Here is a 27,614-nt window from a genome sequence, read left to right as displayed (position 1 = left end):
ACAGAAAGACTAGGTGGTAATTAGGGGAAGGATTAAATAGCCTTGAGAGAGACCCTCCCACATTTCACATGATAAGCAGTTTTAAAATCCTAGTTTGCAAGATGTTGTAAATGGAGTCTAACAGTCAATTTTTAATGGAAAAATTATAATGCATTATTTAAAAAATCAAAATGGTATCAAGAATAAAGCATGTATACATGCCTAACATAAACGTCTGCGTGGTGGAAGTATACCACCACAGGCTTATTTAATTACATACAAAAATATAATTGATAATCTGGTTGTAGTTTCACATTTTTCTTTCACTATGCTTTTCTTGACTAGAAATTTTCTTTTCTTTTCCAAGAAAAGAATGACATATGAAAACGCTAGTATCCACCTGGCCTTTTTGTTTTCTCAGTTTTGCCACATCCTAAATCTCTCCCCTGGTCTGACTTAGGATTTTGGCATAGAAGAGATGGCTGGATTCCCATCAAGGTATTACTTGAGATGGAAAAGGTCCCCCCCACAACCAGCTCACCTGCCCCCACCTTATGAATTCCTCACTGGTGAACAATGTTTCCATTGTCTTTCTTCATTCATCACCACAGAGCCACACCTGTTAGAGACCAGCAGCTGCCCATACCCACCTCCTTAAAAAGAATGAAAAGGAGAGGGAAAGCTGGAGTTAGGAAATGATTCAGTGACTTTTATGTTTTGTATGCAAGGATAATTAATATGTTCATGGTGTGAATTGCTTTCAATACAAATACGCTAAACCTTTTATTGAGGACCTCTTGTATGCCAGGACTTCAGGCAGTGGCTGATCCTAGATTCAGACTTGGATTGGCCTCATTTCTAAAGACCACGTTAAGTTCTGCCCCCTTGGAGAAAGCAAAATCCCAACGATAATCTCATTTGAAATTTCAGCATTGTTTGTATTTAGTTTGAAACACAGAGGGAAAAGGGAATGCATGTATGAACAGAGTCTATTGAGGGTTTCTAAAGAGCATGTGACGGGCCAATATTGGACCTGGGAGGGGCTGTTGTTTGCTCCCCGCCTCCAATACTTCCTCCCTCTCGGCATCTGCAGGTATAACTGTGGCGCTTGTTACCCAGGAAAACTGCAGGGCGCCGAGCTGTAGCGCGAAGGTTGTGGCACTGAGTGGAGGGCTAGCGATCTGGAGACGTCACAGTATTTAAAATATCTATTTTATCTGTCCTCAGTCATTTCCACGGCTACTTCCCCATTCAACTACTCGCTAAGAGCCTTGTAATTCCCTCTTTCCAACCTGCCTCCCTCCAAGCCCTTCTCCGCTCCCAAGACAATCAGTGTTACTCCTCCTGAGCCTTCCTTGGCTGTTCGTTAATCGGGGGATAAAGTTTAAACATCTTTACGCGGCCTTCCATGGCTCCCCCCCGCCCCCCACGTTCCGGCCAGTGCTCTATGCTCTGGCTTCTACCTCTGGCCATTCTTCCACCTGTTTGCCTTGCTCCGGCTACGAGGGCCTTTTCCCCTCTCAGCTCTTTTGCATACCGTGTCCGTTCGTTCTCTTGTCCCCCGCCCTCGCTGTTTTCCCAAGTCCCATTCACTCTCACATAAATGCCGCTTTTTAGATGAGGCTTCTTCTGACTTCTACCTGCAGTCTCGTCACCTGCCATCTAATTAGGTGTTACTGAATGTGCTCCACTAGCACTTTTCATCACCGATTGCAATTTGCATTGCATACTTGCCTGATTATTTTCAATGTCGGCAAGTGTCACAAAGTTTAGCACCGTGCCTGGGAGGCACACTTTTGGAACCTCGTAACTTTTGAATGAATAAATGGAGGAACTTGGACTAGATCTTGTCACCATCATCATCCTATGGTGACAGTATTTCGAGTTCCCCAGTGCTACTGTCAAGGGCATGCCAAAGCCCTGGAGGAGAGTAGCCTTTCTGGCGCGCTCACCACGCGCTCAAGCACTCGGGGGAAGACCCAGGCAGCTCCGGACAGGTCTGAAGGCCAGGAGTCCTCGTGGCTCCCAGGTTCACGTGCACTGGGGGAGAAGGGGCGGAGGAAAAGGGAGGAGTGAAGCAGCGAGCGCCGGGTACTTAGAGGGGAGCGCAGACGGCGCCCGGTACGCCTCCGCCCTGGCGGCCAGCCGCCGCCCGGGAGCGACTTCCTCCTCGGGGGCTGGCTAGCAGGGCGGAGCGGGAGACGCCCCTGACGGGCTGGGCCCCGGGCCGCCCCAATGAGATTCGGTGCCGGCCCGAGGCTGCGTCCAGTCCCGGCGCCGCGCTTGGCCGCGGAGGAGGCGGCCCGGCCCGGGCGGCGGCGGCGGCGCTGCGCGCGCCGAAGGAAAACGGAGCCTGCCAAGGTGGCGCCCGGCAGGGCCATGGTGGCCGGCGCCCGCGGCGGCTGCGCGACGGCGGGGGCTGCCCGGCGGGGCTTCCTGGCTCTGCTGCTCGCGGTCTCCGCGCCGCTCTGGTTGCAGGCGGAGAAGTTGGGTGAGTGGAGCGCGGCGGGCGGGCGGCGGGCTGGGCCTGTAGGGACCGCGCGCGGGAGGAAGTCGGAGTAGCCGCTTGCGCCCTGTGGAGTCCGGCTCTCTCTGGGCGGCAGCAGTTCGAGTATAAAATAAGTTACTGCGCTCCGACTGCTCCCCACCAAACTTACTCCTTAGCCCCCAAACAGGAGAGTCAACTTGGCCCTCCCCGCCCTCTCTCTTTGCAGCCCCTCTCATTTAATTTCCAGACTTCCTGACTCCGCCGCCCCCCGGAGAAGTGACTTGGCCTAGGGGGCGCGAGCTGACGACCCCGGCCGCCTTAGGCGAGAGTCCTGTACCGGAGTCCTAGCCTCCTTTTGACAGAGCTGCCTAGCACTTGGGGCGGCCGGGCCATCCCGGTCGCCTCTCGCCCCTGCGCGGCTGGAATCCTAGCGTGTGCGTTTGCGGCTTGCACTGAGTGGTCGGGAAATGATTTCCCGAGGTCTGCCGGGGAAGCCAGCAGCCCCACCGCGCCGCCTCCCACGAGTGAGCTGCTTGCGTCCCAACTCGGAACCCTGTGGCTCGGTTCCTTCTTGGGCGTTTGAGTGAATCAGCTCCCGACTAGGCTGATCTTTCTATGGACCTGGTCCTTGGTTTCAAGTTGGACCTAATTAGTCCACAGTCGAGTTTACTGAGGTAAATCCACCAGATGAAAGCAGTAAGCCGTTTTACCAGCCGTAGGCAGATCGTTTTAATTCTTTATTGATCGCAAGGGGTAGCTTTGTGCTGGGTTTTCAGTTCTTGTTTCCCTCCTCCCCTACTTTTGCCCCTCTACAATGGAGGTTACTGAATGGCAGTGCATTTATCCAGAATATTTCGATTGCCTCCCCTCCCCCGCCCCGTGCCTTCTAATGAGACAAAAATCAAAACTAAGCCAAATGCTGCCATTTTTTCCCCCTGAACCATGTATCCGTTTCCAGTCTGAAACATTGATACTCAAGATGTTGGTAGTGCTTCCTAAATTAGCCTCCATACCGATTTGTTAGGAAAAGAAAAAAAAAAAAAAAAGGCAGTTTAGACAAAATATTTTGGCACTGTAGCAGAATGCTAGACGTTTCGTAAAATATTGATAAATATGTATGCTTTTATTAAATATGTAGGATTTTGATATGGATCTTTTAAGCACTTAAAAAATGTTTCTCAAGTCACTGTTTGAAGATGCACTTTCAATATTGTACATCTATGAATAGAGCCACCTATATATATGTCCCTGTACTAATCTGGCGGAAACTGTCCTCCATTTTTTCCCCAGTGAAGTTTCAGATGCATCCAGGCTGTTAACTGAGTGCTTTATAGAGTAGTTCTCTGGGAAGAAGTGTGATTGCTTAGATTCTTAGAGCTTCAAATTTGAGACTTGACTGCACATGATTGTTGGAAAAAGATGTTGTCATGTTTCCATGAAGCATCCTATATATTTAGGATGTTAAATATTCAATCAGAAGTAAAACTTAGATTTGGCACATTTACTGGGAAAAATCTCCTAGAGACTTGAGTTTTGACACCTCTTGAGTGAAGAGGCATGATCAATGGTTTTTGAGTATATCTCACATCTGTGTGATTTTTCCAGTTAGCCCTTGGTCTCTTCTTTTTCAAGCTTCCATAAATTTAAGCATGTACACCCACTTTAGGTTTGGAGATATGCTACTGGATATGTAGTTGGATGGTGGTCATAAGTGATACTAGTGCTCTCAACATTAGGAACGTAAGAGGATAGGCTTAGCCTAACAGTCTGGGTTTGGTGAGAAGACACCATTTGTTACGTTTTACCCTCATCATTCTTAGAGGCAGCTTAATGTGGTACTTCTTGGCTCCCCAACCTGCCTGATCACCACACTGTCCAGACGCATTATAAAGCCCCAGCCCCACATTGTGAATCAGAGTGTCCAATGGGTGGGGCCTGGAAATATGTACTTTTAAAAAGTTCCCACAGGTGATTCTGATTCAGGTCATCTTTGAGATGGTGGAAACATCTGATAATGTGAGGGTTATGATAAAGTGCTACTACTGTCTGTCATAGACAATTTAATATTAGACTTTTATTCATTGTGTTGTGTTTCAGGAAACAAATGGGATAAATTAATCTGAATATTTAAAAGCCCATTCAATGAAATTCTTCAAACTTTTAAAGTCAGAGTCTAGGCCCCATGAAGCTATCTTGGTTCCTTTGTAGGGCTGCTGCTTGCCTATATGGTGTTTTTGAGCAATTTTATTTCCAGAACAATCCATTCTTCCTGTATTCACAGCCAACGTAGGGCTTGATGAGCAGAGTTTGGGCTGATTTCCATTCCTTATGCCCTGCTCCTCTGAACCCACTTAACTAAAGTTAGATATTTACACAAATTGTTTCACGTGATTTTGACCTTACATAATCTTACCTGTAAGTTGGTCATTAGTATTGATTTAATTTTGTATAAATACATAGGCCTGTGCTTAAGTCTTATTACCTTGATTATAAGTTTTGTGGAATGAAATACCTTTAATTCATGTGAGGAATTGATACTAAAAATCCCTCTTCACAAAAATATTTAGAAATGCATATTAAAGAGTTCCTCCTTGGGGTTTAGGTATTAGAGGATAAAAATAAGCAATTGATCTCTGAGGAAACTTCTAAGCATAGAATTGGATACATAAAAATTGATTTAAAAATTCCATCCAACTCTTTAACTTTTGACTTTTGGAAAGTCCTGTTTTTAAGTCATCATGCCTTTATATTTGGTTTGACAGAGGACAGCTGATATCTGATGTTTTATGTGAGTGGCTTTTTAAAAAGTAAGCACAAGTTTATTCTGGTGCCGCCTGCATCAGTTGTGACCTCACCCCACACTTTCCCTCATCTTGAAGGTCTGTGATTCGGTCAGCCTGGTAGACTGTCACTTCCTAATGGCAGCACCTGGGATTATCTTTATCCTCATAGCACCTGACCAAAGGGCTCAATACATGTTTTTTTTTTTTAGTTGAACTGAACAATCTCTTTGTATTTAGGAGTATTTTCAAATTATCTCCTAATTAGTGAAAACTAAGTAATAAAGAGTCTACCAAAGTTCTTTATGAAGGTATACATCTGGTGCTTCCACTAATTAATTTTGTTTAGCAAGCACAGCACTCTTGGAATGCTTACTTCTGCATGTAAGGATGCCTTTTAAATGCAAGTACAACAGAAAGATGTGTACCAGTAGGTGTAATTTGTAGTAGATATAATTTGTAACTAACACTCTGAAACATTGTTGTTATACCATATAGTTCAGAAAAGAAAGTTGTGATAAAGGATTCATTAAACACATCAAAGGATGTTATTAAAGCAGAATTTGGACTCTGAATAATGTCCCAAACTGTACTTAATAACTTTTCATAAGTTGAATCCTTTAACATTACGACACTGAAACAGATTTGAAAATCATCTTAAAAACCACAACATGGAAATAAGCAAGACATCTGACATAAGAAATTACATTTTTATTTTTTAAGATGCATGGGGAACTTAATTGTAGCATTTAGCAAGAGTTTTAGTCATGTTAAGGCGGGGGGGAAAAAGAAATTGTTCAGGGAAATATTTCCTATAGAGTTTGAACTTACTGCCATGGGTGTCCTAAAGCATAAAGTCAGCTCTCTGTATGTTAGGGCAACCAGTTGTTTTGAATTTTTAGGGAGATAATACACGAAACCTGTCTGGAATTGCACTTAGCACAAAGAGTTCAATAAATGCCAGCTATCTTACTAATTATTACTGTTTGACAAATATATGGGGACCCCTTTGTCCTACCTCCCCCATTGCCTCTTAGACCTCATTCTCTACCACACTCCCCCATATTCCCAGCATACTGGCCTTCTTTTAATGATATCAAGCACCCTTCTACTCAGAGCCTTTGCATGTGCTGTTCCCTCTGCCTGGAACAGACTCCTCCCAGATATTCACATGACTCCCTTCTCCTTCAGTCTTTGTTCAGATGTTGTCTTCTTAGGAAGAACTGCCCTAACCACCTGTAACCCTCTTTCCACCCTCCTTGCAGTTTTCTCTAGAGCATTTACCTTCTTCCAAGAGAGTATATAATTTATACTTTTCTGCCTTGTATGTCTCTCCACTGTGAGAATATCAGGTCCATGAGAAGCTTTGTGACTTGAAGAGTGGCCAGTGGTGCTTACGGAGGTTGGGGTGAGAAGGCACTGAAAACACAGTTCCTGCTCTGTTGTTAAAGACTCAGAGTTGGGAGTTCCCATTGTGGCTGAGTGGGTTAAGAACCCGACATAGTATTCATGAGGATATGGGTTTGATCCCTGGCCCCCCTCTGTGAGTTACAGATCTGACATTGCCATGAGCTGCAGGATAGGTTGCATGATGCTGTGACTGTGGTGTAGGCTGGCAGCTGCAACTCCAACTCAACCCTAGCCTGGGAACTTCTGTATACCACAGGTGCAGCCCTAAAAGGAAAGAAAGAAAGAAAAAAAAAAAAAAAAAGACTCAGAGCTGACTCTTGTTGAGAATCAAAACCTGAACAAGACTAAGTAGTGAAGTTGTATGTCAAGTCCAACTGCTGTTTGTAAACAAAAAGTTTGAGACTATAGATTTAAAAGTAGAGGAACCCATTCTGGTATATTCAAAGTCAGGCATTGAAGATGAAAGGAAAACTATTGTCGGACTTTCAGGGATTTGTTGTTTTTGTTGTTGGCGATGGAGTAATTATGCCTTCTTGCAACGAAGAGTCATTCTGATGTCATCTTCCAGATGTTCATTTTTAAAAATAGTCGTTTGCCTTCCGGGTGGGGGAGTGGGAGAGACTTCACTGATGAGGGGGGAAAAAACCACATGGCAATTTCTAAACCAACGTGGAAATAAATTTTGTGAGTCCTAGTATCCTGAATCCGGAACCAACTGCCAAATTTGCCTTTCGGTGGGAGTTGAAGAGGACAGGTTTGTTTGTTTCTTTGTTTTTTATGGGGAGAGGGGTGGGAGAAAGGAGGAAAGTGGGAGGAAAGTCTAAGATCCATGAGAGCAGGGGTGGAATAGAGCCATTTTATTTACCACCAGCACTGAGTACAGTGCCTGGCTGATAACAGGCTCCAGATAACTGTTTCCTGAGTCAGTGCATGAATGCTGAGGCTGAGGTTTCAGAGAATGAGGTGACGGGAAATAGTCATGAAAGTGTTTTAAACAGAGATTGCATACTCAACTGTTGTGGTATCTTTAGACATGCCATACATATATTCAAGAAAATAACTAGATTCAACTCTGAAAAGGGTTGGGAATCTGAGAGACTTCTTTCCCAGGCACCACTGGGAAACTGCCATGAGGTAGGTGCCGGCAATCCCGACAGAAGAGGGTGCTTTACCAAGTTGAACCAGGGGAGTCAGCAGTCCCCTAAGATCTGCAGGTGCTTATATATTGAGGGTATCCGGGGTCTGCTTCACCTCAAAGATCACTTGTGGACAGTGTTTAGCCATTTGTGACCTTAACAGTGGATGTAGCCACGTAGTCATGTATGCCTTGACTGTTTAATGCCATTTCTGTTTATTAATCTAGCTTTCATGAACTGTCTCCTTGAGAATTCTAATACCCCATATTTGCAGAAATATCTTTGTCTTGTATATGCTTGCATATGGTCATTTACGTTTTATATGGCTCCGTTGCGTGATCGAGAGTGTTTAGTGGATATACCTAGAGGTTGCACGTAAATGGTTTTTATGGAGAAGTCTGTTTCTGCAAAAAGGAAAAAGAAAAAAACTTTATTTCACTATTATTTCTGACATTATCAAGATCAGTAGATATTAAAGTTTATGAAGTCTTGTTAAATTCAAAGTGCCAGTGCATAAAATTTCCTACAGGAAAAAATAGGTAAATATCTTTGTGATTCTCATTTAATTTTTAAGTGGCTGAGTGGATTTAATTCAGCTTTTTTATTGCTTTTGACAGAGTAGGTTTACCTCATATTGAACTGTGTTGATGTCAGTCCAAAGAAAGAAACTTTTGAGGCTTTATAGCCCATGAGATCCCTGGATCATGAGTTCTGTTTATTGAATTACTCCAAATCTGAGGAGTTTAGAATGGAGGCCACTTATGAGAATTACAGGGACCAAGATGTGCCTTTTTTTGGAGTTCCTTGTGGCTCAGCAGGTTAAGGATCCAGCAGTTGTCACTGCTACAGCTCAGGTTGCTGCTGTGGCTCTGGTTCATCCCTGACCAGGGAATTTCTGCATGCCACAGATGTGGCCCAAAAAAGGAGATTTGCCTTCTCCCCCCCGCCCCCCGCTCCAGAAAGCCCCTGCTTTGCCAGGAGTCTAAAATAGAAGGTCACCTAACTCTACAGCCAGAGAAATAGCCCTGTATCTGCTGTTGGTTGGTGCTCGCTCAAAAAGGTCTAAAAAATCTTCGAGACCCTCCTGCTTTTTGGTTAAGAATTTTTTTTCCCAACTTCTTTTTCCTCTTTAATCCTCTTTGCTTCAGTTACTGTGCTGTATTATTTGTTAAAATTTTAATTTGTCAAGATTTTTAACAGTTTTTCTCCTGAGGTGTTTAAAATATATTTAAAGACTCCATGGTATTTCTCCCCTGAGTATTTCACTTGTATCTGTTGCCATTTTCTTACATTACCACGATGCCTTGAGCATGCCTAAAATATTAACAGTATTATCTTAGTGTCATCTAATACTCATCATATTTCCCCAGTTAACCTACACATTTCTTTTGTTTGATGCAGGCAGAGTCCACACATGGCAGTTAGTTATTACTTCTCTTAAGTCACTTTTAATCTATCACTGGTCCCCATCCACATACATTTTATTTTCCTGCAGGGAAAGTAGGTTAAATTTTCTGGTGACCCAGCTTACATCCTAAATTAGACTAACTGCTTCTGAGTAGTGTGTCTTTTACTTGCACAATCCCCCAAAATATAAACCTACAGTTAGACCTCCAGGTTTGATTAGATTCAGGTTAAGTGTATCTGATAAAAGTACCTCAAAGGTGCCAGGTACTGCTAATTGTATCACAACAAGATGCATAGGTTATCATTGTCTTACATTGAATGGTGCTAAGTATGATCAGTGACTTCAGGAAGTGACAACTTGATCCTTCCATTATAAAGTTGCCTTTTCCCGTATGACCTATAAGTAGTCTATGGGATAATAGTCTTTTGGTCACTAAAAGCTACTCTGCCCCATCAGCAGTTCAGTCAGTGGTTTAAGCATCTGTTGATCATTGGTGCTTGCCCAGATATTATGTAAATTAAATTTTAAAACCTTACTTTTATATATGTATTTTTATGACAAACTTTTTGCATTTTAATTTAATCCCAACTCTGAGCACTATTGAAGGAATTGAGATTCAGAGAGGTTGAATCATTTACCCCAGGTAAGTTCACTTTATGTGCCTAAAGGGGGACTCAGGTGCATGTCCTACAATTCTCAATGCCCTAGAGGGGTTTCTTGCTCCTCATCTTCAAGGGCCATTCATCCAGGTGAGATCAGGTCAAGAAAAGAAGTCTTGGAGGAATACAATTTCAGGTGGTTATTTATGCAATAAAGTTTTTAGTTAATAGCCTTTGGCTTCTCTGAGAGATGATTACATTTGCCACAGAAATATTAAGACCTTTAAAACTCCCAGTTAGTAGCTCACCATGTGCTTTTATTGCACCATGCAAAATACAGAATGTGCAAAGACAACAGTTTTCAGGACAGTGCAACATGGGTTTTATAAAGTTTTTTTTTTTTTCTTCTCAACTCTCATGTTTTGCATGTCATTAGGTGTATGATAAAATGCCATCTCCTTCCCAACTGAGATTTGCTGTTTTCTGGTCAGTAAACATCAGTTGCTTTTTCCTTATATGTGGTACATACATATATGTTCCCATAAACCTTCTTATTCTATTTGTGTATTTTCTATCATATGATCAAGTAATTCCTAAATTGACACTCCTGTCCAGGTGTCAGAAATGTCACTCTGGCTTAAATATAAATCCTGAAATTTATCATTGTCTGTCCTGGATGGATAGGTGAAATCTAGAGTAAAAATGTGTCAGAGAATTGAAAATATAGATGTGTTCCAATTCTAGGAATAGATATAAAGGTGAAACCATACAAAACTGCTATCTCAAGGATTTTTCATTTTTAAAAATATCCACTGGAGTTCCCGTTGTGGCGCAGTGGTTAACGAATCCGACTAGGAACCATGAGGTTGTGGGTTCAGTCCCTGCCCTTGCTCAGTGGGTTAACGATCCGGCGTTGCCGTGAGCTGTGGTGTACGTTGCAGACGTGGCTCGGATCCCGCGTTGCTGTGGCTCTGGCGTAGGCCGGTGGCTACAGCTCCGATTCAACCCCTAGCCTGGGAACCTCCATATGCCGCAGGAGCGGCCCAAGAAATAGCAACAACAACAACAACAACAAAAAAGACAAAAAAAAAGACAAAAGACAAAAAATAAAAAAAAAAATAAATAAAAAAATAAAAATAAAAATAAAAATATCCACTGCAAGATCCCCATTAGTAATGAGGCCCCTTTAAGTCTCTTGCTACTCAGAGGATATCTTAAAAGGACCAGCAGAATGGTCATTACCAAGAGAGTTTTGGACTTGCAGAAATTTCAGGTCCTGCATATTGGCAAGATCTCCAGACAGCTGATGTGCACACCAAAGTTTGAGAAGCAGCACTTTACTGAAAAAGCTTCATTTTCAAAGCATCTTTTAGGACTTACGTCAGTGCTAAGCAAAGAGAACAACCTTTGTGGGAAGTGTAACAGTCACTTCTCAAGACTATTTAATAATTCTAGTAAAAAGTGCTTACTTAAATGATTAAAAAAGAGTGAGGTGGAATTTCTCATAAGTTTTATAAGAAACCGTGAGTTAAACATGGTTATTTTCCTCATGTTAATTTTGAGACTTAAGAGTAGGATTATGAGTAAATAATTGTAACATCAGTTTTAGCACCAGTTGTGCCTCTTAGTATTATGATCTTAGGCAGTGTCTTGAATCACTCTGCCTCAGTCTCCTCATCTCTGAAATGGGAGACTTCAGCAATTGCAGCCTCAGTGCCTAAGTTCCATGATCTCTGGAACCGTGGACAGGTGCAGTTCAGATGCCAACCCAGCCTCTGAGGCTGAGTTACTCAACTTCTCAGAGCTTCAACTCCTTCACACATAGAACAAGGATAATGGGAGGGACAGATGATGGAGAAAGGGTGCTGTAGGCCTCTTGGGCTGCGTTGGAAATGCCCTATCTTAGAGCTATGTCGGTATATACTTGTACATTTGAGAGATTACTCTTTTTTTTTTTTTTAAGCGCCACACCTGCAGCACGTGGACGTTCCTAGGGTAGGGGTAAAATTAGAGCTACAGCTGGAGGCCTATGCCACAGCCACAGCAACGTGGGATCCCAGCTGTATCTGCGACCTATACTGCAGCTCATGGCAATGCTGGATCCTTAACCCACTGAGCAAGGCTGGGGATCAAACCTGCATCCTCATGGACACTAGTCGGGTTTGTTACTGCTGAGTCACAATGGGAATTCCAAGATTATTCTTTATGTACAGCTGTGTGGATGTGTGTGTATGAAATGTTTCAAAATTTTTGAAAAAGAAAGTAATAATATCTATCAAATGTGATTGTCCTAGAGATTAAATAAGGTAATATAAAGTCCCTTAGAACACTCAGTATCTGTCACCTTTTACAATAAATGGTGGTAAATGCAAAGTATTAATAAGAGCTCTTTCACAACTAATTTTATAGTTTTCCTGTTCCCAACTTTTTGGTTCTTATTAAAAAAAAAAAAAATCTGTCAAAGTGAAAGCACCTGTGTGTATGCAGGTGCAAGAGTGAAATGTTTATAGTTTTAACTTTTTAAAAAGTTTTATTGACATAGTTGATTTACAGTGTTAATTTCTGCTGTACATCAAAGCAATTCATATATATAGATATTCTTCTTCATGTTCTTTTTTCTTTCTTTTTTTTTTTTTTTTTTCTTTTTAGCTATTTCTTGGGCCGCTCCCATGGCATATGGAGGTTCCCAGGGTAGGAGGTTCTCAGGCCTATGCCAGAGCCACAGCAATGCGGGATCCGAGCCGCGTCTGCCACCTACACCACAGCTCACGGCAATGCCGGATCGTTAACCCACTGAGCAAGGCCAGGGACCGAACCCGCAACCTCATGGTTCCTAGTCGGATTCGTTAACCACTGCGCCACGACGGGAACTCCCTTCATATTCTTTTTCATTGTGATCTATCATAGGATATTGAATACAGTTCCTGTGCTGTACAGAGGACCTTGTTGTTTATCCACAGTTTTAGCTTTTAGAACTCAGACGAACTTTGTCTGTACTTGATGGTGTTAGGATTTTTGGATACCAGAGAGAAAAGTCAATATGCAGTTATGCTTTATGTGGATATTGGTGACATGCATATTTAACATGGATCCAAGTTTAGAAAATACAAGGTATTGCAGAGAGGGGAAGAACCGCTCACACTTTATCCTCAGCTTTCGCGACTGCAGCATGGATACTACCTCAGCACCCTGACATTATCAGTAAAGATCAGCAGCCACTTTTCTCCAGCTTCCTTATCCTGAGCATCTCTTCATCAGGGATAAAACAGTCATCAGACTTGTTTTGCTATTCAAACAAGTGTTGTTGTCATTTTCATCTGTGAAATTAAGATACTTCTCTCAAACAAGGTGTCCAGTCTGTTGCAAGACCCCTTGTAACTTAAGCACTTGTAACTTAATAACAACGGTGGGAAGTCTTGCTTTTGGCTATCAGTCATATATTACAATATCAGTGTCATTTTTAGAACTCTAAAGGCCAAAATTCACCTCTCCACATCTGATCTTTTATCCCAGCAGCCTCATTCAGGGATCTGTGTGTCCCCCTTTTATGAGCCTAGCCCAGGAGCTGGTCAGTGTGTTCCACAGAACGTTACTTCCAGTAGGTGCTCACTGAGCAGAGTTTTCTGGAAATATTACATACTGCCTCTGCTGCTAGAGCTTCATATGCACTACAAGGGCTTTGAGATGTCCCGTGGTAAAGAAAAAGACAGGATTCTGGAAGCTTATTTGCCTTGCAGCTCTTTTTTGGAGACAAGAGGGTAACCTCTTTGTCACCTTCTAGGACTGAGGATCCACAGTGCCTACTTTGAGAGGTGCTGACCTAACAGGTAGTGGGTCCTAGGTACGTCTTCCAGGTAGACTTTGCAGCAGTTTCAAGCACTTAAACATACAAGCCTCCTTCGTTTTTACCATGCCCAGTTTTGGTTGGTCATTTTGAAGATGAGGAAAATTAATACAAAATAGGTAACTTCTTAGGCTCATAGAGCCAATTAGTGATGGAATTTGGATGAAACCAGCTAATTCAAAACAATATTCTTTTTTTTTTTTTTTTTTTTTTGGCTTTTTAAGGCTGCACCCATGGCATATGGAAGTTCCCAGGCTAGGGGTTGAATTGGAGCTATAGCTGCTGGCCTACACCACAGCCACAGCAACATGGGGTCCAAGCTGCGTCTGCAACCTATACCACAGCTCAAGGCAATGCTGGATCCTTACCCACTGAGCAAGGCCAGGGATCAAACCCACATCCTCCTGGATCCTACTTGGGTTCTGAGTTCATTAACCGCTGAGCCACGAAGGAAACTCCATAAAGCAATATTCTTGACACTTTAGTATGTGTAGTATTTTAAAATAAAAATATAGTTATTAAAATATATTGAATTCTCACTGTATGCTGGCCTCTATGCTCAGTGCTTTATATGTAGCTTTATATCATTTAATGCTGTGATAACCTTGTGAATTGGGTACTGTCTCTATATTACAGATGATGAATTGATGACCATTGTGGTCTGTCACCTCCCAAGTATATGGAAATGGTTTATGAAATTAGAAAAATAGCACATGTGCAAACCCTCTTCCCCGACATCCACAACCCTTTCAGCATTCTTTTTTCCTTTTTGTAGGAGTCACAAGACTGGAGAGTGACCAAGAACTATAGAGTTTTCACTGATCTTGCTGATAGCACATTAAAGAATAGTATGAAACTAGGTTTTGAGCTTTATATTTCCATTAGGCATAAATGATGCTTTTAATTTAAATTTTTTTTTTCTTTTATGGCTGCACCAGTGGCATATGGAAGTTTCCCAGCTAGGGGTCGAATCAGAGCTGCAGCTGCCGGCCTATACCACAGCCAGAGCAACATTGAATCTGAGTTGCATCTGCAACCTATGCTGCAGCTTTGGGCAATGCTGGATCCTTAACCCACTGAGTTGAGGCCAGGGATTGAACTCACATCCTCACAGTCAGGTTCTTAACCCACTGAGCCAAAACGGGAACTCCAGTGATGCTTTTTAATAGGTTAATGTTAAAATTATTGACATCTTTGCACACTGATGGAAATAGTCTCCAATAATGTAGGGACTCTTGGATAGGACCACTTGAAGTGATTTAATTTTCATGAACTTTTCATGAATTGATTTGGGTGATTTTTTAGCTAATAGGAAGCATTGTGTTGTGTTTACATGAGAGATTTTTGACAGTAAGTCCCTTGTGTTTCCTCTTACTTTACTTATGCTTTTCATCGGCTGGGACAAAAGTGTCATCTTCATTAGATATCTTTAGCATCTATTTTATATGTGGTATGATGGAAGTTTAAAGAGATTCTGTAGAGTTCTGCAGACTGTGGCTGTGTGTTTCTTTTCTATAGCTGTGACTTTCAGCACAGTATACATTTTCCTTTCAGGAAAACTGAAGATTTTGAACACCTGAAGTTTTGCCATCATAACTGCTGTTTTACTCTTTTTATTCTCACACAGACTAACAAGGCTCTCCTGCCCTTGTTCTTCCCTTCCTTTCCAGACAACACATAAGGTAAAAAAGTTAAGCACAACTGAAGAAGGGCAAAATGTATAGGGGAGTATGGCTGACAGTGAACTTAGTCCTAGCTGGGGAAAGCTGTTCGCCTTTTATAATCAGACCAAGAGCTCTGTAATAATTGCAAGCTCCCTTTTGTGGTTGAAAAGATTGTAGTCATCAAGAGCTCACTTGATTTCAGACATGGGAAGAAATTTTCTCACACCCACACACAGGTGATAGTGTATGTGTTGAGACCTGTTGTAGCTTGAATAGTAGGAAGAGCAAGGGTACAACTGTAATGAAATTGTGTTTCTAGAAATGATTTCAATCTTGGTAACTTAGAGCACTGTTTCCCAAATTGCAGCTTGTAGCCTATTCGTGAGGGATACAGTCAGTTCATTTGGCACAACCAGCATGCTTTAAATTAAACAACAACAACAAAAAATAAATAGAATAGGAAATATTACAGTGCATTATGTATAGTAAAAGGTATTATAACATTAGACTTTGTCATTTATGTGGGTGTATGCATGTGTACTTAGGTTGTACTGAAAAAAATGTATAGTCTATGGGGCATAATAAAACAAGTTTGAGGGCTGCTCATTTGTCTGTGGACTACTTAATAATTAATCTTAAAAGTATTTTTGCACTAGTAGTTTTACTTTATCCAAAAAAATTTCCAGCAAGTAGAGTTCAGGTAAAAATTTTTTTTCAAATTCTAAATCATTCTTGGTACTGTTGCGGAACTTAGTCCATACCAGATATATCTTAATTTCTCTTTGTTGTTAGTGGAACATGTTTTCTTATCAGAGGGAAATAGTCTTTTAAGGAAGTTATTGTTTTCTTTTCTTAGTGTCTGGAATTAGAGTAGACTAAATAAATGGTTGGCTCGTGTAGACAAGCATCTGGGATTTGTTTTAAGCTTATGTAGAAATACCACACTTCCCACACAGCTGGTGTAAAAGGCTGAAAGGTAGGGACACATCCATTCATTTCAGACATTTGGAGAACAGATAGGGAGTCCACATCTGGTTTTTGGACCTGTCACTTCACTCTACTCTCAGGAATTACTTGTGAGCTTGCCTCTTTCTCCCCTTGACTGTGAACTGCTTCAGATGGGAACTGTTACTAAGTTCCAAGGTGTTAAGTTTGTAACAACAATTTGGGTATGTGGTTTGCAGAGACTTCTTCCAGTTTGTATACCTCAAGACTAATGTGAAATTAGACTTTAATGTTACAGAGAACATTAGGGGACTTTCATTCTATTATTTTTCTGGTTTATACATAATGTATTCATACTGTAGAAAATTCAGAAAAAAAGTAAAATGGAAAAAAATCACTTTCTGATCCCACAGCATAAAAATTAACACTTGAATCCTTTTTTCTTCTTATCTATGTATGTGCTTCATATTTGTTTTAAAATTAGTCTGCTAAAACATGGCTTTCACTTTTCCATCAATTTTCTTGGAAATATCATAGTCTGACTCCTCTAATTTACATTGCTTTCAAGTGCGCAGAATTAAAATGCTTAAATTCAGGGTGGAGATCACTTGGGGAGTTATAAAATATTAGTGAGTACTTACACGTTTTTCAGAATCTGAGCTTCATACATGCAGTTTTTGTAAGTTGTTTTAAAGAGGTGGTTGGTCAGTCTCACCAGTTGTGGCTCTAAGCAAATGCCAGGATTTTGGCCCATCATGGACCAACCAGCCTTCAAATATTCTACAAAGGGAGAAGCTTTCAGTCTCAGCAGAGGAGGAAATGATACATAGTTTAGTCATCATGTGCTTTGGCAATTAAATTACAGTTCAAAGGAAGAAAAAGATGAACTTTGTATGGTAGCCACTTTTGAAGAGTAGATTCCTTGTGGCAAAGCTTCTGCCTTTCCCCATCTTTCCACAGTCCCCCCTTGATGGTAGGTGGCAGTTCAGTATCCCTGCCCTTCCCACTGCAGCATCACTGTGGCTCACTGCCCTTCAGTCCTCCCAACACCACTGGGAGCTTAATTATAAAACCAAGATTGTTATTTTTTTTCTTTTCAAGGTTGACCTTTATTTCTTCTCATTTTAATTAAAACAAACAAACCCGTGAACCCTCATCATCCAGCTATAGTAACCATCCACATTTCCCCATCTTTTTCATTTATTTTCTTCCTTTCCTTTTTCGCTAAAGAATTTTATAAGTCCCAGACTTCATGTCATGACGTCATTTCAGCCCTGCATACGTCAGTAGGCATCTCTAAGAAAAAAGACATTTTCCTTTTTTTTTTTTTTTTTAAATGGCTGCACCTGCGGCGTGTGGAAATTCCGAATATGACCCGTAGTGAGACCTATGCCACAGCTGCAGCAACACCAGATCCTTAACCCACTGCACAGGGCTGGGGTTCAAACCTGTGCCACCTCAGAGACAACGCTGGATACTTAACCCTGTGTGCCACAGCAGGAACTTCAAAAAAGACTTTTTTTTACATAACCTCAATACTGTTATCACACAAAATGAATAATACTCTCCTGATATTATTTAATACCCTAATTATCTTTTTTAAAATTGGCATCTGTATTTATTAAAATTACATTTGCAAATCCAACTTCATTTTTTAAATTAAATATGGTTAATTTAGGTGTACAGCAAAGTGATTCAGTTATATATACATATTTTTTTTTTTAGATTCTTTTCCATTATGGGTTATTATAAGATAGCAAATATAGTTCCTTATTCTATAGATTCTGTCTTTGTTGTTTATTATATATAGTACTAAGTATCTGTTAATCCCAAATTCCCAATTTATCCCTACTGTCCTTTTCCCTTTGGTAACTGTAAGATTGTTTTCTATGTCTATTAGTCTCTTTCTGTTTTGTAAATAAGTTCTTACAGCATTTTTTAGATTCCACATATAAATGATGTCATGTGATGTTTGTCTCTGCCTTTACCTAGTATGATAATCACTAGGTCCATCCATATAAGTGTAAATGGCATTATTTCATTCTTTTTTATGGCCAAATAATATTCCACTTTGTATATGTACTACATTGTCGTTATCTAGTCCTCTGTTGATGGACATTTAAGTGTTTCCATGTCTTCGCTGTTTTACTGCAATGAACATTGGGGTGCATATATCTTTTCGAATTATGGGGTTTTTTTTAGATCCATGCCCAGGAGTGAGATTGCTTGATCATATGATAGTTCTATTTTTAGTTTCTTAAGGAACCTCCATACTGTTCCTCATAGTGGTTGCATGAACTTGACATTCCCAGTAACAATGTAGGAGGGGTCTCTTGTCTCCACACCCTCTCTAATATTTATTATTTGTAGGCTTTCTGATGATGGCGATTCTGACTAGTACGAGGTGGTACTTCATAGTAGTTTTCATTTGCATTTCTCTAGTAATTAGCAATGTTGAGCTTCTTTTCATGTGCCTATTGGCCATCTATATGTCTATTTAGGTGTTTTCTTTTCTTTCCTGGGTTTTTTTTTGTTGTTGTTGTTGTTTTTTTTTTTTTGCTTTTTTGGTTTTTAGGGCTGCTCCTGTGGCATATGAAAGTTCCCAGGCTAGGGGTCCAATCAGAGCTACACCTGCTGGCCTACACCACAAACACATCAGATCTGAGCCGCATCTGTGACCTATGGCACAGCTCATGGCAGCACCAGATCCTTAACCTCCTTAGGCCAGAAATTGAACCTTCAACATCATGGTTCCTAGTTGGATTTGTTTCCACCATGCCACAAAGGGAACTCCAGTGTTTTCATTTTTTGATTGGGTTGTTGGTTTTGATATTGAGCTGTATAAGCAGTTTGTATGTTTGGAAATTAAGCCCTTGGGTTGGTTGCATTGTTGGCAAATATTTTCTCCCATTCCATATGTTGTCTTTTCATTTTGTTGATGATTTCTTTGCTATAAAAAACTTTTAAGTTTGATTAGGTCCCATTTGTTGATTTTTGCTTTTGCTTGTGTCTATTACTCTAGCTGATGGATCCAAAAACATATTGTTGGAATTTATGTCAAAGACTGTTCTGCCTAAGTTTTCCTCCAGGAGTTTTATAGTATCCTATCTTACATTTAGGTCTTTAATCCATTTTAAGGTTACTTTTGTGTGCAATATTAGAGAATGTTCTAATTTCATTCTGTTACATATAGCTGTCCAGTTTTCAGAGCACCATTTATAGAAGAGACTGTCTTTTCTCCATTGTATATTCTTGCCTCCTTTGTCATAGATTGACGTTAAGTGTATGAGTTTATTCCTGGGCTTTCTCTCCTGTTCCATTGATCTATATATCTGTTTCTGTGCCAGTACCATACTGGTTTTTGTTTTGTTTTGTTTCTTTTTTTCTTTTTGGCCAGGCCTACAACATGCAGAAGTTCCAGGGCCAAGGATCAAACCCATACCACAGCTGTGACTAGAGCCACAGCAATTACAATATCAGATCCTTAACCTGCTGTGCCACCACTAGGGGAACAATGTCAGATCCTTAACCTGCTGTGCCACCACTAGGGGAACTTCAGTACCACACTGTTTTGATTATCATAGCTTTGTAGTATAGTAACTTTTATCCTCTCAGGGGACATGTTATATCTGTTTGTCTCACTTCTAGACATGCCAAGATCCATCAGTATGGATGGTAACCTGCCAGATACATTCATTTTAGTGTCATTTAGATGGTAACCTTCCAGATCCATTCATTTTAGAGTTCTTTCTTGACCTTCTACCCAATGGTCTTCCATTTATTTGTGACCCTTGCAAGATAAGCTACATCTTATCAGGGAGCGTCTTGTTTTAATAGATGAATATTGTGAAAATATCTAAAGAAAAGTCTGATAGGGCAGCAGGGTAGGTGGTTTTCCAAGATTAAACACAAATATACATGTGTTACAAGATCAGATAAAGAGGTAAGGCAAAAGTGTTTTTAAAATCCTAGAATTAGACCATCTGGAAATTGTCATCTGGGCTCTACCATTGGTTGAGTAGACTTAAGGAAAATATATTGTATTTTCTCACCTTTAAACTGGGGCATACATTGTGAACCTCCTAAAACTCAATACCGCATGCTCCTTGACAAAGGTGAGAACTTCGTGAATGGATTTGGTACAGAGATTTTAGAAGAAAAATGGCCTCTTTATTGATTGTCATTCCATATAGGTCTTTTCAATGCAAACTTGTATAAATACTTTAAAAATAATTTAAAGGGAGTTCCCTTTGTGGCTCAGCAGAAATAAACTTAACTAGTATCCATGAGGGTGCAGGTTCAATCCTTGGCCTTGCTCAGTGGGTTAAGGATCCAGCGTTGCCTTGAGCTGTGTTGTAGGTTGCAGCCGCATTGCCGTGGCTGTGGTGTAGGCTGGCAGCTGCTGCTCCGTTTTGACACTAGCCTGGGAACTTCCATATGCCGTGTGTGCAGCCCTAAAAAGCAAAAATGATAATAATAATTTAAATAGAAAAAACATGCAGAATCACAAAATCCAAATAGTATGGAAAAGTATAAAATAGAAAATAAAAGCCCTTTCATTTTCACCCCCTCAGCCAAATTTAACCAGACTGACAGGGTTTTTTTTTGTTTTTTTTTTTCTTCAATTTTTAAGTAAAAATTTTACCCTCAGGTAATCATAGATCACAGGCAGTTGTAATAAATAACACAGACAGATGCTGTATAGTATAATATCACAACCACAATACTGATGTTGACATGTTACATATGGACATGAACTGATAGTTTTTTTTTTTTTTTTTTTTTTTTTGCTTTCAGGGCTGCACTTGTGACATATGGAGGTACCCAGGCTAGGAGTCTAATCGGAGCTGCAGCTGCCAGCCTATACCACAGCCACAGCAACTTGGGATCCGAGCCACCACATCTGCAACCTACACCACAGCTCACATCACCTCGGGATCCTTAACCCACTGAGAGAGGCTAGGGATCGAACCGCAACCTTGTGGTTCCTAGTAGGATTCATTTCCGCTGAGCCATGACGGGAACTCCAAACTGATAGATTTTTAAATCTTGTCTTTCTTATCAGTGGTTCTTAATTAGAGATGGTCTTTGAGTTAAGCTACAAGACTCTTAGGATGCAGTCATGGGAACAGTGTGACTCTGTTGTTTTCATTTGCATGTATCTGCCTTATTTGATATATGATCTCATACTCATTTTCTTTCCCTAGCAGTTTTCCATTTCCCTTTTGGCATATTTCTAGTTCTTTCCCCACTCCCCTCTAGCTTTATTGAGATATAATTGACATGTGACATTGTGTAAGTTTAAGTCTACAATGCATTGGTTTTATACATTTATGTATTTCAAATTTGTTTAACACTATAGCATTTGCTAACACTGTTATCATCTTACATAATTACAGTTTCCTTTTTGTGGTGAGGACATTTAATCTACTCTCTTAGCAACTTCCAGTTATATAATATAGTATGTTAACTATGTATAATCCTTTGAAGTCATCAAAACCGTGGAAAAACAATAGGTTGAAAATTCCCGGTGAGTTCCTCTTGTTGCTCAGTGGTAACCAACCGGACTAGTATCCATGAGGATGTGGGTTCGACCCCCTGCCCTCTGGCAGTGGGTTAGGATCTGGCTTTGCTGTGAGCTGCGGTGTAGGTTGCAGACATGGCTCAGATCTAGCGTTGCTACAGCTCCAATTCAACCCCTAGCCTGGGAACTTCCATATGCAGTGAGTGCAGCCTGAAAAAGACAAAAAGAAAATTCCTGATATCGTTAATACCTGTGGAATAAGTGTATTGTATTAGTGCTTGCCACATAAAACTCCATAAATGGTCTTCTGTAGGCAAGAGTGAAATTGGCAGATTCTGATGACAGTTTGCTTTTTAATTAGTTAGAACTCAGCAGTTCCTTTCAGTTTTTGTGGCAGAACAGAGACCTAGTTTCATTCTGATAGTTTATGGAAAAGGGAGACTTTCCTGAGGAGGCACAGGTCTCCCAAGTAAAGGAACGATGGAAGTGTTAAAAACTTAAACCTGCTTCCTCTGCCTGCTTCCTCTGCCAGCGTCACTGGGTGAAATGTTTCCTCTGAGGCTTTAGAGTAGAAGGTGTTGGAAAGAAGCATAATTACAGGGTTGAATAAAAGTCACACCCTGGGATTTTCCTTGAAAATCCCATTGTCATGACATGTCACTTAAAAAAGATTAGAATGCAATAATCATGTATAGGCTGATTCACAGGCAATTCATCCTCATTTTAAATCTAGCTGTGGGTTTTTTTTTTTTTTTTTTTTTTTTTTTTTTTTTGCAAAAAGACCTCATTTCTCTCTTATAGAAGCAGAATTTCTTAGCAGTAAGAAAAGAGCCATTTGTTTGACCAGGTGATATTTTGGTGGTTTAGCGAGGGTTCGTTATGTGTGTATTTATGTGCCTAATTTTACACTAGTTACCCTGGTGCTGTTTCATCAGAGTGCTCCAAATCACATGATAAAATCCAGTGATGCTCCAAATCGATGAGCATCACTTGTCTCCTAAGGTGAGACAAGTCTTAGAAGTGAATTATCAGGACCGGGGGGCAGGGGGGGGGCCCCTAAGGCCTTTGTCTCCTTTAAAGGGGCAGCCACTGTATCAGAGAGCAGCTGCTGGTACGGTTGCCATGTTTTCCAATTTCCAAGAGAAAGTATAAATTGGATTTTTTTTTTTTTTAAACCGAAGCTTTTAAAAGCAGGTGGACAATTCAGATTTTAAATTGAAAGCCTGGACACTGTGTGCTTCTGCACCATACATATTACCCGGGTGTAATTTTCATTTAATTCTCAACAATTTGACACTTATTGCCAGAGAGAGCAAGAACTAGAGAAATCACCCCAAACTTAAGAACCAAACTTATAACCTTTGTTTCCAACCTGCTTGCCCTCCAGGCTTCCTTTTCCATCATCTTAGCCTCAGTGCTCCAGTCATTTCTGGACTCAAAATCTCAATGTTCTTGTCTTTCTCACTATCATTAGCCAAAACCCGAGTCTTTATTTTTTTTCCTGTGAACTACCCCCTGTTTTTCTTTCCCTTCCAATTCCAGCTACCTCATTCCTAGCCCTCCTGCTACTCTTCTGATGCAGATTCTTCTGCATTCTAGTTCTCATATCAAGTCTTTTTCAAATACCTCTTCATTATCTCCCTTCTCAAACCCTCTGTGGGCCCCAATTGCCTATTGTATAAATTCCACAACTTCTTCTGCCTGGGCCTTCCAGTTTCAGAGTAGTTTTATCTCTGCCGTCTATATTCCCCCCTGGTACTCTCTAACCCATTGATTCTTGAGGTCAACTCTCCCCCAGTCCAGCCTCACGGCTTGGAATCTTATGAGAGTTTCTGCATAATAGGTGGTTCCTTCCCTAGAGGTTGGCTGCTGATTTTGGATAGTGTGCAGTTCTCCCCATGCCTGATTTTAACTAGGCCTCCATCGTCTTTTGGGCTGCAGGCCTCAGGGCAAGAAGAAAGTAAAATAAAGGAAGACTCTGGTGGATCCTTGTCTTGCAGGGAATAGGCTGGAGATGGAAGAAGGCCACTTCGGGTTTCAGATTCCTGGGATCCCTAAGTTGGGGCTTCTCCATAGAGGCTTTGGAGTACCAGGGCCCTCTACCACCTCAGAGAGTTCCTTCTCCAACAGACCTCTGCTTTCTCTCCCTCCATCTTTCTCTGAAGCCATATTAACCACGGGTTGGTCGGTCTGTCTTTCTTTCATCTTTTATCTTTTTAGGGCCGTACTTTCGGCATATGGGGGTTCCTAGGCTAGGGGTCCAAATTGGAGCTACAGCTGCTGGTCTATACCATAGCCACACCAGATCCGACCCACATCTGCAGCCTACCCCACAGCTCATAGCAACGCCGGATCCTTAACCCACTGATCGAGGCCAGCGATTGAACCTGTGTCCTCATGGATACTAGTCAGATTCATTTCCACTGAGCCACGACAGGAACTCTGGTATTTTGTACTTTAAATGCAATATTTGCTCTTTAACCTTGCAGCCCACCCAGTTGTGTGTGCTGTTAAATATCTGAGTGATATACTTGGTCACTGTAATTTACCAGACCAACCTGTTGGTCAGTTGATTGTTTCCTATTCAGAAAAATCTTAAAATTTCTTGTTTTGGTGAAGTAGTGATAATTCACTGAAATAGATTCTCTCTTCAGCTCTTTGACCTTTTGCTCGCAATGTGGCACAGGGCACCTTGTACTATAATTATATGAACATGTGACCGTCCCTCCTTTCACTCTGAGTAGTAAGCAGCCATTGCTGGTTTCATGTGTTTCCAGCATTGCCATGTCCAGTATGTGGCAAGCACTTAATAACAGTAGATCTTTGACTAATGATACATCCTAAGTCTATCAGGAACCTTTACATCTGTGACTGTTATTACCGGAGATATGAATGTTGAGTGATTGTTAATCTCCAGCTGAATGACATACTTTTTTTTTTTTTTTTTGTCTTTTTGCCTTTTCTAGGGCTGCTCCCGCGGCATATGGAGGTTCCCAGGCTAGGGGTCTAATCAGAGCTGTAGCTGCCAGCCTACGCCACAGCAACACGGGATCCGAGCTGCGTCTGCGACCCACACCACAGCTCACGGCAATGCCCGATCGTTAACCCACTGAGCAAGGCCAGGGATCAAACCCGCATCTCATGGTTCCTAGTTGTATTTGTTAACCACGGCGCCACAACGGGAACTCCTGAATGATGTACTTTTGCGCGCGCGCGCGCGCGCGCGCGGTGTGTGTGTGTGTGTGTGTCTTTTTAGGGCCAAGGCATATGGAGGTTCCCAGGCTAGGGGTTGAATTGGAACCGTAGCTGCTGGCCTATACCACAGCCACAACAACACTGGATCCAAGTGCATCTGCAACCTACACCACTTCTGAGCCAGGATGGGAACTCCCTGAGTGACAAACTCTTTAAACAGAGTCCTCTCAGCAGAAGCCTCAGGTTCTATGAGGAGCATTTTGCATACCTTATCCCTTTGAGACAGAACAATAACCTCCAAAGTGAGCAGTACTCCTTTCTTCATTGCAAATTATTTCGTGCCATTGGCTTGCAAATAGACAAAACCACATGTGGCAAATGTGTGAGTGCCCAGGGCCTACTGTGAGGGTGTGGGTGGGTAGATGGATAGATGATTATTTGATTAAATGATGTGTTGGAAACAGTAAGGGTTTTCCATGCTAATCTGTGAAACATCGTGATCAGCAGCGTTCAGAAGATTAAACCGAGAAGCAAAAGATGAGATAACCTGAAATAATAGATACAGTTTAATAATTCAATCTTTTTATTTTTTAGCTTTTCCTTCTCTCTTCATAGAAGAAATAAAATATATAAGGTGACAATTATACTGTATTTTCTCACTCCTCGTCGAGAATTAATTTCACTTACTTGTGGTATCCTTTTTAACAGGTGATGGCTGTGGGCACATAGTGACCTATAAGGACAGTGGCACGATGACATCTAAGAATTATCCAGGGACTTACCCCAATCACACTGTTTGTGAAAAGACGATCACAGTACCGAAAGGGAAGAGACTGATCCTGAGGTTGGGAGATTTGGATATTGAATCCCAGACCTGTGCTTCTGACTACCTTCTCTTCACTAGCTCTTCTGACCAGTATGGTAAGAAAAAAAGATGTAGGTTGCTGTGAGTGTGGGAAAATGTGAGATCTGAGGAGGAGGCAAGTGGTGTGTGCATTAGTGTTACAGCCTGGGAAGATCAGAAGAGAAACCTACTCTCAGGGTAGCTCACATGGATATATTTGCTTCATATGCTGCAACAAAGACATTTGAGGAGAGCTTAGCGTTATCCTTGTGTGGGTCTGAGGAGCTTAGTTTGACTTTATATCTTGCCAGGAAAAGAATTGGAGATGTATGGCATTTGGCTAAAACATCTATAGGTCATTCATGCGTGTGACAGGTATTTATTGAAAAGTGATCGTGTGTGCCACGGAACAATTCCGTGGCAGATTGAGCGGGATAGAGCAGTGAAAAAACAATGTTCTCCTTTCGTGGCACTTACATTGGTGGAGGGGCAGGTAGAAAACAAACAAGCAGATGCATCTGTAATATGAGAGGTAGTTAGAAGGAAAAATAAGGAATTAGGAAATAAGTCGTCCTAAGGTGATACCGAGTCTGGTTCTGAGTGTGTTTGGGCTGCTTCAAATGGGATGGTGAGGAAGCTTTCTCCAGTAAGAGGACATTTGAGCAGAGACCTAAGTGGCGTGTCTGGGATCGGTTTTCTGGGTAGGCGAATGGCAAGTGCAAAAGACAATTGCCAGAGGAACCTTTGAAATTAAGCTTTTTGTGCTTTGGGATGTGCAGTTAGCACAGAGGTGTCTGAAATCACCATTAACAGTGACCCTACAATCCGCAGCTTAAGGAAACAGCTTGGGTTTAGACAATTTGGAAACAAAGACTCTTACATAATATGAGATTCTTTGGAGATTTCCTGAGTCTCTTGGTGCCTACAACTCCAAAAATGATGCTAGTTTTAAGCAAAACCCTGTCTGCCTGCTAGTTCTACAGGCCATTTCTCCAACACACAGCTTTCAAGGCTGCCTTTACTTTTGTAGCCAGAGACTCCACTTCTCCAGTGTAGGGCCTCCTCCCAGCGTAGAAGCCCAGACCAGCCCTGAGACCACTCAGAGGTCTGAACTTACCTAGCCCCCACAGAGGCTGGACCCCTGGAAATAGTATCTCTCTTTTAATGATGGTTAAATCACTCTGACAGAGTAAAGGTGGTTGATTTCATAGAGTGGGTCGCAACTTTTTAACTCCAGTTTGACTCCAGTGGGGAAAATGAGAATCCTGGGGCCGCTTAAAGCCCCTGGGAACACTTACTGCTGAGTAGCTCTGATAATTGAATGTGTGTTAATTTATGGAGGCACTCTTCAGGGAGCCCCTCATTAGCCAGGACACTTCCTGCAGATTCCAGGGAGGGTATTGAGTGTCAGAGCCCCAGTGTGAAATGCGAGGGTAAGTGCTGCAGGGCCAGCATTTTTCTGACACTGGTCTCTCTGGGGAAGCATTTACTTTCCTGGAAAATGAGCAGTTAAATCCACCTGCTGACAGAGCATCCGCATAATCATCTCTGTTGCTCTGGGTCTCTCTCAGCTCAGAGGCTGGGAAGCAAGTCATCCTGCACCAGGACTGGAGGAGAATGGATATGGCTTTCCCACACCAGGGCGTTTACTCTGTCTTTGATGTATATTCAGAAGTATACAGGAAGGAGGGAGAGCATGGGATTAACTATGTTTTAGAAGCTGGATTACAGGGTGATCATGGTCTGCCTCAGGCACTCTAGTCCAGTTTCTAGCTTCTTGAATATTCAAGACTAGACT

At 41.5% G+C, this 27,614-nt stretch overlaps 1 protein-coding gene across 1 annotated transcript in view; it reads left to right on the top strand.

Moving 5' to 3' along the window:
• DCBLD1 (discoidin, CUB and LCCL domain containing 1) overlaps nucleotides 2,241-27,614 on the top strand; it is a 72,605-nt gene continuing 47,231 nt past the window's right edge. Inside the window, exons 1-2 of the mRNA XM_005654388.3 lie at nucleotides 2,241-2,470; nucleotides 25,681-25,893. Coding sequence (XP_005654445.2) covers nucleotides 2,359-2,470; nucleotides 25,681-25,893 — 325 coding nt within the window. The 5' untranslated portion in view covers nucleotides 2,241-2,358. The remainder of the gene's footprint in view (nucleotides 2,471-25,680; nucleotides 25,894-27,614) is intronic.

This window comes from Sus scrofa, chromosome 1 (genome assembly GCF_000003025.6).
Source record: "Sus scrofa isolate TJ Tabasco breed Duroc chromosome 1, Sscrofa11.1, whole genome shotgun sequence".
Taxonomy (NCBI): Eukaryota; Metazoa; Chordata; class Mammalia; order Artiodactyla; family Suidae; genus Sus; species Sus scrofa.
The sequence above is the reverse complement of the archived record's forward strand: the minus strand, read 5'-3'. Positions and strand labels throughout refer to the sequence as shown.